At 39.4% G+C, this 13,626-nt stretch overlaps 3 protein-coding genes across 3 annotated transcripts; 1 reads left to right on the top strand and 2 right to left on the bottom strand.

The window, feature by feature from the left end:
• Positions 1-7,348: 7,348 nt before the first annotated feature.
• SNOG_01405 (hypothetical protein) lies at positions 7,349-8,845 on the bottom strand (the record flags this gene model as incomplete). Its single annotated transcript, XM_001791993.1, has 3 exons — positions 7,349-8,253; positions 8,497-8,677; positions 8,735-8,845. The coding sequence occupies 3 exons, from the start codon at positions 8,843-8,845 to the stop codon at positions 7,349-7,351; spliced, it is 1,197 nt and encodes a 398-aa protein (XP_001792045.1).
• A 1,106-nt stretch (positions 8,846-9,951) lies between these two features.
• SNOG_01404 (hypothetical protein) lies at positions 9,952-11,214 on the bottom strand. Its single transcript, XM_001791992.1, has 3 exons — positions 10,795-11,214; positions 10,346-10,742; positions 9,952-10,258 (listed from the first exon to the last, which is right to left on the bottom strand). Coding segments are annotated over exons 1-3 (630 nt in total). The 5' UTR covers positions 11,027-11,214; the 3' UTR covers positions 9,952-10,257.
• A 2,044-nt stretch (positions 11,215-13,258) lies between these two features.
• Positions 13,259-13,497, top strand: SNOG_01403 (hypothetical protein; the record flags this gene model as incomplete). Its single annotated transcript, XM_001791991.1, has 2 exons — positions 13,259-13,420; positions 13,468-13,497. 2 exons carry the CDS (start codon positions 13,259-13,261, stop codon positions 13,495-13,497), a joined length of 192 nt encoding a protein of 63 aa, XP_001792043.1.
• Positions 13,498-13,626: the final 129 nt, after the last annotated feature.

The following is a 13,626-nucleotide window of genomic DNA, read 5'->3' as shown; positions in this document are numbered from 1 at the left end:
CTTTATACTTATAAACTAGAACTAGGCTGCAAATAAATCGTTAGACGCGCTTATCTAACTTTATGCTTCTAAGTTAGTCTTTAATAATAAGGAATAAGCTAAAATGCAAGATACTGCTGTTATAATAGAGAGAAAAACAGAGCTAGTATCTAATAACATAAAATATGCTGAAATGCAAGACGCTGCTACTACGATAGAAGAAGAAATATATTCTTATTAGCAGAAGAAAATAATAATATGCTAAGCATATAATAGCTATGCACGCAATATAGACGATCTAATATAACTTATACTACTTCTAGAGAAGAATAAAAATAAGATCTACCTCTATAGAGACGTAGCAGTTTTCTATCTTAAGAAAGATATAGTAGAAATAAATAATAAGCAACTTGCGTTATCTCTCTTTAATCTAAGCAACTCTAACGTATATACTCTAAAGTATATAGCTATATAATTCTATTGCTAAGAAGTACTTTATTATGCTCTAGACTCTCTACACTTTCTACTTCTAGAACTCTAAACTGTAGTTTCTGTAACAGACTAGCTAGTGCTCTATTTAGAGTATTCTAAATTTATCTACTATATACTAATAAAGATAATATAGATGCTCTTAGAGCATATAAAGTAGCTAATAAGAGTCTCTTATTACTAGCGAAAAGCTATAGAGACTGTCTAAATCTCTAGATTTAATATTCTACGTATAGGCAGAGTTAAATGCCTTAAGCTAGAGTATAACTATTAGTAGATGCTTACTATAATCTAGGCTAATCTGCATTATGTTTTTAACTATACTACAGATAGTAGAGCTTTCTTATATACTAGTGCTAAGACTAAGTATATTGTTAAATAGCAAAATATGCTATAAGCATCTATTTTATATAGTTATAGGCTCTTAGATTCTCGCCTTATAGACATTAAGAATAAGATAACAGATAATAGATATTATAGATTAAGACGTCTAGCTAATGCTCTTTAAGTACTAACTACAGTTAATAGAAGGCTATATAATAAAAGAGATCTTAAGATAGTCTATATTGCAAAAGCGCTAAAAAAAGCAAGGCATATTATCGCGAATAGTTTATTAGTAGCGATGCCTAAGGCATATTTAGAAGTACTAGCTAAGAACTACAGCATTTATAGTAAAGAAGCTACTAAGACAAAGCGCTAGTTATAGAAGGCGCTTTTAGAGATATCTAGTATAGTATACTGCATCTGCTTACTTAAAAAGAATAAGGATAAAATAAAGCTAGGTTTATAGATTAAAGAAGATAGTTAAAAGAATTCTATAGAGATACTTAGTAAGAGTGCTATTGCAAAGGTAAAGAAGAAAGAGAAAGAAGTAGATAGAGAAGAATAAGGCTATAATAAGCTAATATATATATTATTACTTATAGCTATTAAAGTGTCTAGCTATTAAAATCTCTGCTTATCTTAATGTTATTAGATACCTCTTTCTTAATTTTACTGCTATCTCTAGCAGAGATGCTAGCGTTATATACTTTGCTTTCTGCATTATAAATAGTTAACTATGCTACTAAGCCTTTTTTATCTCTTTTAGCCTAATTATAGAGCATGTTAAGTATCTTTGTTAACTATTTTAATATGCAAATCTTCTATCTAGAACGCTTAGAGCTACTAGAGCTTTTCTAGTTAAAATACTAATTAATTCTGTAATTTTCTTTCTCTAAATCTTTGCTAGTAGACGTTGCTAAGTATTAGTTAATATTAGTAATTTAATACCTATCTAGATAACTTATAGTACTAAGCCTAGACAGCTATAGCCTGCCTTTTAGTATTTTAAATTAGTATTCTCTACCTATTAGCAAAAGAGTATATAAATATATAGAGTTTGCCTAATCTTCGTACATCTGCTACGTTAGTTAAATAGAGTAGCTCTTAGAAAGTTTCTATAATAAATACTAGAACTACTTTCCTAATATAGCGTAAAATCCTTAACGAGAATAACTTATAAGAAACGAAATCTTATCTCTACTAGATAAAGGTACTATTTTGCTAATTAAGGTAAGAAAAGCTACCTAAAGTATCTGTATCTCTCTATAGTATATATTTAGCCTAGCAGACAAAAGTAATTTAACGTAGCTTACTAAGGTATATTGTTAGATTCTAAAATACTACACTTATTTATCTTTTTAAAAGGAGGCATAGACCTCTATTTTTCCTGCTCCTCTGCGCTCTATTAGTGTTAATATATATATAAAGAAGCATAATTTTAATATTCTAGCATTAACTATAAGCAGCGCACTAAGCCTAAATTAGTTATATATAGACGCGCAGTATACGAAACTTACTATTAGGCTTATCTTAGAAGCACTAAGCATCTATAGCAGCGATAGCAATTATAGTATAATGTAGTAGAAGAAATCTATACTTATATTTAGCTCTATCTAAGATCTCTAAAGATAGTTCTCTTAAGAGGAACTATAATATGCTATGCAGGTCTATTTAGAGAGCTACTAAGGCCTACTTTATATCTATAAGACTTTCTGCATTATCTTAGTAACTATAGTATAAGGTTATCTTCTTTAAGCGCATAGCTTTCTTAAAGGTAACTAGAAGATCCTTAAACTACTTTTAAAGTCTATCGTCTAGAAGTTTAGTCTATTAAGTCTAAATTCTAGCAACTTCTTATAAGCAGAGAGCATTATTATAAGTATCTAATTAACTCTTTTAAATACCTATAAGGCCTAATTTAATTAGTAGTTTAATATTAGAATTAACAGCATGCTTATTTGCTCTAGTTAAATAGAGAGAGATAGACTCTAGTTCCTTATCTTACTATTTTTATAGCTTCTAGTCTGCTGCACTACTGTATTTATATTTAAGAGAGAAAAGATACTCTTAGTTAAATTCTAGTAGATAATATTTATATTGAATAAAGTATTTGCAGACGCACTGCATAGCAGTAATAAGATTTTTAGTAGCTTTGCATTTATTAAAGCGCTCTCTATTAGTCTATATTAGTAGTTTAAAATTAGTAAATTCGTGCTTTGCGCTAATTGCCTATTTGCAGCTCTTTTTTAATTTTTAATCTGCTGTTAGAGATAGTAGAGTTGCTAGAGTTAGAGAAGTTATAGTAATGCTTTAATAGCAAGGCATTATAAGTAATAAGAGCTAGTTATAGCATTTAAATGCTTACTACAAACATTCTTATACTTCTTACGCATGCGTTTCTTAAACATAAACTTGCTTATAGATATCTTCTAGCGTAATTCTATAATCCTATACTCTACTAGTTCTTCTTGCTTATATCTAAACCTTAACCTTTATCTACTATCTTATCTTTATTTAGAGCTTAAAGTCTATTCTTCTTAGTAAGTCTCTTTAAGCGCCTATAGCGTTAACTATTAGGCTTAGCTAGATTATGCTCTATTATATTAGCTTATAGAACTAAGTTTGCTATGCTAAGTAGAGTGTTATAGGTTAGTTAAGTTAGACGTAGTATATATCTAGCAAGGTAGTATTATGCAAATAGAGATAGCTTATAGTAATAATAAGTATAGATTACGTAATATAAGTTCTTAACGCTAGCAATTAGAAAGAGCTTAAGTAAATTTATAAGTTCCTTATGCTGCTAAGAGTTTTAGTAGTAGCTAGACTTAGGTTTTTCTTTTTGCACCTAAAGCGCTCTAAGTCTAAAAATCTAATTATTATTGCTCTTTGCTTTTAGCCTAATTTAATTAATAAAGTCTGCACTTAGAATAAGGTAGAATAAGTCTAGTGTCTATAGAATAATAAAAGAAGAGTAAGAAGTGCAGTAGATAGTAGCTATACTATATAATGCATACTAGAGAGAGTGCACTAGCGTAAGAGTTAATAGTAGGTTAATAAGCGCATTGCATATAAGAAACTAGGCTTAGTATAAGCTTACTGCAAAACTCTAATAGTTTAACTCGTTCTATATATAATCTATGTAAATAATTGCTAGAAAATAGAGCTTTAATAACAATAGTTAGCTTAATATTAAACTATTTATAAGCCTCTATTAATATACTCTAGCGCAGGCGTAGCGCGTTTTGTTCTCTTCTTTAGTTAATTATAACTAGAGTAATAGAAGAAGAACTCTCTATAGTTAAAGCATAACGCAACTTTATTTAGTATAAGCATAGTAAGCTTATTAGAATTTAGCTTAGCCTTTCTAGTGCTGTCTGTAATTTAGTCTCTAATAGCTAGTTACTAAATATATTCTGCATACGTAGGTTTCTAGAATAGGTAACTAGAGAAAGATTAATTCTATATTAACGTATTATTAATAGAGCTATTAGCTTTTTAGTTAAGCTATAGTAGTATTCTATAACGATAGTACCTGCGCTACTATTTAAACTTTCTAAGGCTGTTACTTATATCTAGGTACGTTAGCTAATAGCGAGACTGCTAAGCTAAATTAAGCTAGCGTAAACGTTATAATGCCTCTATAAATACTTACTTATAACTGCGTAATAACTGCTCTCTACCTACAATTAGCGCTAGGTCTACTGCAGTAATAAACTTTACTACAGCGTTAATTCTTATAATACTTAATCTGCTTATTATGCAAAACTATAGGCTATAATTTAAGGCTAATATCTTTGCTATCTTATATTAAAACGTATATATTATTCGCGCCTTTAAATTTGCTGCTATTAACAGCGTTTTAGACTATATACCTAATCTACTTACTAATTACGTTCGTAGCTACGCCTATTAGTTTTAGAACCTCTACAACTATATTTAAACGCATAAGAATACTGCTAATTATAAAACGTTAGTACTATTTAATATTAAGAGCACTATAGTTATTGCTCTGTTTAGCTAGACCTACTTAACAATAATTAGGCAGAACTGTAGCATTATATTCTATATCTATATTACTACTGCTAACTCTTAATATATTAAGCTTATACTAAATACGCAGCTACCTTATCTACCTAAAGGCTATAACAAACTAAGCAGAGAATTCTAGCTTAATATCTTAAAGACTATAACTGTTAATATATCTACTAATAGCTCTCTTAATCTCTAGAGCTCTGCCTACTAAATGCCTATAGCTCTTCTTAATAAAGCAGTGCGCTAGGTATAGGCCTGCGCGCGCAGCAAAGCAGATTATATAAATCTGCATACTAGAGCATACTTTCCTAGCTAGAGACCTTAAACTATAAATATACTTAAGCTACTTAAACTAAGTATAATTACTAACTACTACAACGCTTATATAGGCGTCTTAGAAATCTGTTAGGCTATTATATTATATAGAGAACGCAATTTTAAGCATAGAAAAGCTATGCTAATTACTTTTAACTTTGTCTACTTATAGCTCTATCTAGCAGACTTTAAATTCGTTAAGAGTAGGCGCTAGTACTTTATCTAGTATAAGATTAACAGTTGCACTAATCGCCTATATATAAATCTTCTAAATATTAGTATTGCTTACTAAGGCAAAGATAGTTAATTATTATATTTCTTTATACTATATAAGAGGTAAGTGTTACATAAGACTTATAAAACTATTTCTAACTTTAATATAGATTTAATTTTCTCCTATATAAGTTTAACTTTAAAAGCAATCTAGCTTCTATTCTATATATCTTCTATATCTCTTAGCATAATATTTCTAATGCATAGTATATAGATAATGCAGATAAACAGAATTTTAGCCTTAAAGTTTTTAAAAAGTATAGTATAATTAAGAATACTAGTAGCAAATAGGTTGCTAAGATTAGTTAGCTTCTCTTAGATTAGGATAATTATAAGTAAGTACCTTATAATTTACTAGAAAGGCCTAATACGTTTGTTTCGTATACGTCTAAGATAGTGCTTATAAATCTTAAAGCCTAGAAAGCATCTAGACTTATAGGTACGCTTAGTAGCAGCAATAGCAATAGCAATAGCAATAGCAAGTTAAAGATTATAGCTGCTTTCTATTATAATATCTTTTATATAATAATAACAACGTGCGCTCTTTAAAGGCACAGCCTACTTATTATGCTCTTACTAAAATTCTCTACTAAGAACTTTGCCTACTGCGTATATTAATAGACGCTTAACAAACAACGTTTATACTTTAAGATATAGGTGCTACTCTAAAGATTTAATACTCTTAGTTGCAAGATGCTAATTATATGCTTCTATATATATGCTAAGGCGCTAGAAAGTAACTTTTAAGGACTATAGCTTATAGCTCTCTACTTCTATTAAGTTAACTTAAGTGTTTAGCCTGCTTATTTTATATTATTTAACCTAACTAAGTTAGATAATCCTAACTAGCGAGGTCTCTTATATATTATACTTACTAAGAATATTAGTGTTATAAAAGACTAGCTTACTCTCTTCTAATAAAGTTTGCTTAACAAAAATACTAAAGAGAAAGTATTCTATAATTGCACACTGCTAATATTACATATGCTTTACTCTAGATATGCTATCTCTAACTACTTAGTCTTAACTTACAGAGCTGCAAGATTCTATTATAAAGAATCTTACTAGAAGAAGGTATTATAACTTCTTAATAATTATCTAGGCTATTAAAATTTTAACTTTCTCTTATTTATTAGCATATCTACTTATTGCTACCTAATACTATACTAGATAAGCATGTAAGAAATAAACTAGCGCCTTCTTGCTAAAATTAACTAGATATTATTAGAGAGAAAGTTAATTTAGAATAGCCCTAAATAAGAAGATAACACTAGTCTCTAACTGCCTATCTATGTCCTCTAATTAGCAAAGGTCTAAAATAAGATATAGAACGTATATGCGTTGCAATAAATAATACTTAGTATAAAGTCTTAGACAGTTCTATATTAGACTATATATATATATCGCAGTTGCTATGCATTATACGTCTAAATTACTAACATTGCTAGTCTTACTAGTACATCTACCTAAGTTACATTACAGCGCATCTAGGCAACCTTATAATAATGTCTTTCTATAATATACTTAGGCTATATATTATCTTTATCTGCGCTACTTACACTCTACTAACAACATACTTCTAGAACTAAGATGATAACTATCTAATATGCTTAGAAGACGCGCTAAATACTATCGTCTAGTTAAATAGCTATAAATATAGCTTTTATAAGGCATGCCTTAAATTATAGGTATATACTTTACTAGAAAGCAAAGCTAGCTATTGTCTAATATGCTAGGCAAAAATCTATAACAACATACGACTTAACAATAACTTAATAGACAAGTTTATCTTACTTATCTTTTTCCTTATTATAGTTATAGGAATAGTCAGTTTTATAGCAATTAGATAGAAGTTAAGACTTAAAATATAATAAATAGCTTTAAACTTAGCAGTGCTATACTATCTATAGGATACGCTGTTACTCGCAGCGCTATATTATTCGTAGGATTTCGTTCGCAGAACCTCTTCTGGATACTTTATTCGCTTGTAAAAAAACAAAGTGAAAGGAATAAGATATGAGCCGAAGAACCCTGCGACAGCCAGCGAGAGGACTCCATTTAGCACTGCTGCGGACCCAATGTTGATCAGGCTCAGTAAACAAGTTACGATACACGTGATGGCAAGACTGGTGATCGGTACCTTCATCCTCTTATCGACGTATCCGACGGCACGAGAATGCGGAACTGCGCGGTCTCGAGCAAATGCCCAGAGTTGGCGGGACGTACTGGCGACGAGAGTGAGGTTCGCGAAGCAAAACATGACCACCAAAAGAGCGGATAGAGCGGTGCCTCCAGAGATAGAACTGACCACTTGGGTGAGGATCTCGATGAAGGGATAACCTGTCGGTGAAGCGAGAGCCGCGTCGATGTCGCCCATGCAATAGAGAATGGCGATCAGCATGCAGAAGCCAGTCAGGCCATTGATCAAGATGGACACTGCGTTGAGATCAGTATGGTCGTCCGATGAATTGGGTATGAACATACTCATCATTGCCCAAGGCACCACGCGCGAAGCACCGCGAATCTCCTCGCTCATATGCACGGCGCTGTCCGCGCCGCAAAACGCAAACAGCGGCGTGATAAGCCCGACGAAAAAACTCAACCCTTTACTCTCGTAGCCTCCTTTGTTCAAGAAAAGCGTCCAGACTTCGTCATTGCTGCTTTTCGTCGGCGACCGGACTGTAATGACAATTATGAACACGACGAACAGCGTAATGTGGAAGAAAAGAACCACAGTCTCGACTTGCGGCAAGAACTTGAAGAGGAACGTGTTGAAAAGCAGCGCCACGAGGATCAGCGCAAACACCATCATCGTTCCGTGCCAGCGCTCAGGCACATAGTCTGGTCGGTTATTGATCACCAATCCCTGACACGCAGTTGCAGATAGATACGCCGCACTTGCCGTAGTCGCCTGCCACGCAATAATGCTTTGCCTGACATATCTCACGATTAGCCTTGATCTCCATCCACGCCCTCTAATCGTATTCACTCACCACCCGGTAGAATAACTCAGCCCTCTCTTCCATTTTTCCGGCGCAAGCATATACGTCCAATGGTATTGGCCTCCAGCCGTCGGCCACATACTCACCAACTCCGCCATGGTGGCGACGACAGCTGCCCAGCCCAGCCAGCAGAACAGGAAGCCGTAGAGTAGATCCGCGGGTCCGCCGTTCAAAAGCCCGAAGATGAAGAGACTGAACATGGCTTCCCAGGTCACTGTCGAGGCGCAGGCGACGCCGAGGATGGCGAGGGGGGAGAAATTTCGCTGCACAGGGGGTTAGACGGTGTAATTGACGATAGACGGGGTAGCCGAAGGCCTTACACGTAGGATAGCTTTCTTGCCTATGAGGGCGAGCTCGCGAGCGTCTGCGTCAGAGGCTGTTTCTGAGGTGTTGTAGACCTCATGATGTGTTGTAATTTTTGCATCGCCCATCATTGAAGTGCAAGGATAGTTCCTCGAGGAATCGGCTTTGCTGTTATATTCGACCTGCGAGCTGATGCAGTGAGCTCCACTTTATTGGTATACTCTTGATGTTTGATCCAGGTCGTACAAGTATATTCAGTCTCAACGAAAGAGGTTTGGAAATGCAGACATCTCCACGTCCAAAGAAACGGGGTCGTGGATTCATATATGGTGCGTTATAATGTTCTCAACTTTTCGACTTGATCGGTATGCACATCTCACCTTGCTGACCAGATGTGGTACCGTCGCAGAGTTACCACGCTGCTGGTGTTGTCGCGCCTATCATGATACGCGGAGTGCAAGGATGGTGCGCATTCAGCTTTATCCGTCGCATACGCCCTGCGTATACGAAAAGTGTATATTCCACAGAGCTGGAGAGTCAAATTTGGACAACTACCAGTCTGTCCCAGGGTCGCGTGCTTCAATACTGTGCCCGTGCTCTTCAAGTGTCAGTACAAAGGTATGTCGCCCCATAGAGGTATCTACGGATCTTATCATTGCGGATGGAAGGTTGGGGGTAACCACTCGCTGATGCGCGCCTGTGGAGCCGAGCTGAGCGGAAAGTTGCGGAGGACCAATGCCAGGCGACGTATCTATGCTAGAACATGCACCCTTTCTAGGTGCAGAATAAGCCGGTGATAAGCATTGCGCAGGATTGCTAGAACTGGATTATGGGTCCAGAGAAACTATAATGCAGAGAGGTACCTAATAGCTTGAGAAGTCTCCATTAGGTTTTAAGACACACTTGTTTGAAAGCAGTTTCACAGAGATGAGCCTCATATTAATGACTTTTTTTGAGATGGCGTGGAACATCGGTGAAGGCATGTCTTGGCGTTTGATGCCTACTGGGTAAAATTGCTTGGGGTGTATCGCTTCCAAAATTTAGTAATTTGTCATGACGATGAAGAAGATAGCGACTTGGAACTCAGACCGCCCAATGATGTCTAGTTGGACGAACTGGTAGTGGGAGCAAATGAATAGAAATAAGTGTGAGTGTTCCAAAATTTGTGCCGGGTCCTGCCTGGTGGTGTATTAATGTCGGTGAATCTATGTATGTAACTTATTTTCAATGGGTATCGTACATGGGCACAACAGGTGTTCTGGCCCCTTGTTGACAAAAAACCTCGTCTTCTTTGGTTTTGGCCCAGTTGCTCGTTTTGACAGTGTGTATTCCCACGGAAACCTGCTTGACGGCTCGCTTTGCTGCCAAGTATTCCCAAGCGCTATGACTGTTAAGAGGCGCGTCTCCAAATTGCTCAGGCGGATGACCAAGAATCGCATGCTGCAATCTATACTGCTTCGGTAGTGCTGACGGGCGTATATCTTGTCGACGAGAACTTCCAGACTGCGATGCGCTTGACGATGAAACTGTACTGTATAAGTCTATATCCAATCACGATTCGTTAGACTAGACCCCGAACGAACTACAATCCCCAATGCTCCGACGTCGACTGAAATGGAGAAACTTACTATAGACCGACAATCGCAATGAGTAAGAGGAAGACATTCGAGATTGGATGCGAAATGCCTTTCTTCAGCATGTCAGAAGCACCTGAGGTTGCATCACCACCTTCCTTGATGCCAGCTGCCTCGCGAGCCTTGCTAACCACCCAATCCGCAGCCTCAGTGCCCCATTTGTCAAAGTAATCGAGGTGAAAGTTCATGTCTTTGTTTTCCGTTTGCGGTGCGCAAATGGGGTCGCGAGGCTGGCAGTACTCGCGCAGCCTGCCTGCATTCGCGTATGGTTGGAGACCCGCATTCTGTTGCGCGGTTCGAGGCGCACCGCCATCAGAGATCTCACCGCCACCAAAGGTGAAGTTCTGGTTGGCGCTACGTCGTGTCGCTCCGAATATGGCAGCTGCGGCGACTGGTAGATGTTAGTCTTCAATGTCAATAGAGGTGATGTTAGGGGAACTTACCCTTTGAGCCTGGCGCTGAGTTGATGTCCATGGCCGGGTTCTCCTCTTGCTGGCATCCCCACAGCTCGCCACCCCCTCCACCAAGCACATCGAGCTGGACACTTCCACCCTGACTGAAGCCCATGACAATCAAATGGCTGTCTGGACACCGCGCGGTGTAGTTGCGCATCTGTTCAGCTCCGTTCATTGCACCCTCGTGTGCCGATATGCACCACCTCTCCCCGCCATTCATAGCCCAATAATCGACGTCTTCGTACCCGCACGCAGTAGGATCGAGTGTTGTTGTTCAATTGGTCACAGACCTTGCCCACTGTTTCGATGACATGTCCTGGGTACGGCGAGGTCGAGCCTCTCGCTAAAAAGTGGTGGAATGGTTGGCATTCGTTCGTCTTTAGCTTCTCGAACTGAGGACAGTCTTCGAGCTTCGTGCAGACAGCTGCGGTGGTAGCCGCGTGGAGGAGCGCCGCGAGCGCGATTGATATCCGGGGTATCATCGGGTGAGAGTGTGGGGAAGGATAGTGCTCAGCGATCGGGAGGGACAGTCTCGCAATGATGAAGGAATGAATGACGGTGAATTACAGGGCTATGAAACCTGCTTATCGCTCCGCAAGACGAACAACCACAGTACGCTCACTTATGCATCACAATAGAAGAGTATATCGCAAAGGAAAGAAAGGGGTCTTGAGGATTGGGAATGTCGAAATTCCACATCCATCGTTCGGTTTCACCCATGTCGACTCGAGGGCAGACGTGCGCGTCTCCCAGAGCCAAGGTATCAGATCCCGGAAGAGATCATGTCGCGTCGGCCTGTGAGGTTGGAGATGCGGGTGGACATGGCGTCAGCCGCGCCGGCTAGCGGCTTCACAACGGAAAATCGGCTTCAGGCGTGCACAAGCCCGGACACCAGCCACAATCAACCTCAATGCACTACATGCGCGCCACGCTTTTGGACTCGAGAGCGGGCTTGTGAAGAGATGGATCAGAGGAAATTCAAGGAATATTAGAGTCGCTGCTCCAGTCCTGGGTACCCCATTGCATGCGGTTCGAGAGCGCCACATGGCCACGTGTGCGTCGCTCCACCTGGGCAATCCCACAGCACTGGAAAGTACCTGCCGATCCTATAAGGGGGCCAAAGCATACTTTTCGTGACTGAACACTACCAACACCGATCGTCATGAGTTCTGCGTTCACCGCGCTTCTGGATCTTGACTTATCCAGATGCAGGTGACTCAATATTTCGAACCTTTGGAAAGACCACCGTGGGATCCCTCCGGTGTATGTGTCTTCGGGAGTTGGGCACACAAGAATTCGTGTCACGATCTATGATAGGATGGGTCCAAAGACCGGCTCGCTCCATATCTTACTGAGATCTCGCCATCTGAAGGATGAAAAGGCAGTACGAAAGTGGGAACCATGACATGGCTTCTGAATCATTGCACGAGGTAGAAGCATTCTAGAAGCTCTCGATTGTGCCAGGCCATATCCGAGCAGAATGTGGAAGATCCACTGCCAGAACTTTGGTACCTATCTGGTCACTGGACAGCCTTGACACTGGAGCAGCGTAGCATGTATGGGATGTAAGAAGACTTCGAACTCTACAGAGTTGTGTTGTAAGGGGGTCTTTTCCGGGAACATGTCTTTGGGAACTTGTTGAGAACGTTAAAGGTCGAAGACCGATGAACGCGATTTGGAGAGCTGATGAACGCCTTAAGATGGAGATGGCGACTTTGACAGAGCTTTCACTCTGGTGGGCACACTCGCAGCAGGCATCAGTCGGCCACCATCACTCTCACTGCCCTTCTGGACGCGCGTGTTCACCTGTGCCCACCAGTACACCTGTTTCCGCGCTTCTCGCGCCCATGCGCTGGATACCATGGACTCCTTGATGAGCCATTTACCACATACTGGCTCGCCGCTCGCCTCAATGATCCACTCTCGGCAAGGCTGTAACCTCAATTCTTGCCGATAATCTCCCGCGCAACCCCGTATCGAGACACATCCCGAGTCCTTCATCGATGCCCTTTTTGTCCGTGTTCTCAATTGCAGGACAGCTATCTATTGAAGGCCATGAGACGAAACGCTTCAAATCGTCCGAAAAGGAGAACGCTAGTAGACTGCCGCACAAAATTTTCCAATCGTGAAGGAATGCATGTGGCTGCGCGCCATCTCGCTCGGCGCACGCAATTCTCAAAATTAGAGAAGGTGCGGATGTGCTTCTAGCGCGGCCGCTCCCGAGCCGATCATCAACTGCAACGTCATACTCAAGACTTTGCAGCAAACATCTGACCATCACGATGCACAGTATGCATGTCAAACTCTCCACGCGCGGATTCACCTGGGGTAACGGCGAAATAAAGCCGGACTCCGGTGACAGTGTAAACAGTTCTGTGTGGTCCACATCGAAACGCCGTCCCTGAGACCCTCTCAAATCGCTTCATTTTGGAGGGCGGACTTGTTGGCCCACATGCCGGAAGTGGAAAACTTTACCATTACGTCCCACGTCGGTCAAGAGATCGTTGTTCTCCTACATCTTGGCTTGCAGCACAGACATCTGCACGACCTCTGGAAAGACCCTTTCACTGCGCTATTACGGACTACTGTTCTTGGTGCCGAACAAGCGCTCTCTGTACGTAATGCCTCCAACGTCTTCTCCACATATACAAAGTGTCGTAGACCCCTTCTATGTCGCAGTCTTCATCTTAACCATTCTTTCGCATTCTTCTCATCAACTTGAGCAAGCCTCGTATTTGGAATCACAACCTCCTTCACACGCTCTATTCGTCCCTACTCCCGTTGTCTCGCATCTCCACATAGTTGTGTAGGTTCCTTATT

The sequence above is a fragment of the Parastagonospora nodorum genome, assembly GCF_000146915.1.
Source record: "Parastagonospora nodorum SN15 chromosome Unknown scaffold_2, whole genome shotgun sequence".
NCBI lineage: Eukaryota > Fungi > Ascomycota > Dothideomycetes > Pleosporales > Phaeosphaeriaceae > Parastagonospora > Parastagonospora nodorum.
The sequence above is the reverse complement of the archived record's forward strand: the minus strand, read 5'-3'. Positions and strand labels throughout refer to the sequence as shown.

Coding starts and splice junctions, on each gene's coding strand:
- SNOG_01404 (XM_001791992.1), bottom strand. CDS start 11,026: ATGAATGGCGGGGAGAGGTGGTGCATATCGGCACACGAGGGTGCAATG. Junction 10,743..10,794: donor CTCAGCGCCAGGCTCAAAGG/GTAAGTTCCCCT, acceptor AACATCTACCAG/TCGCCGCAGCTGCCATATTC.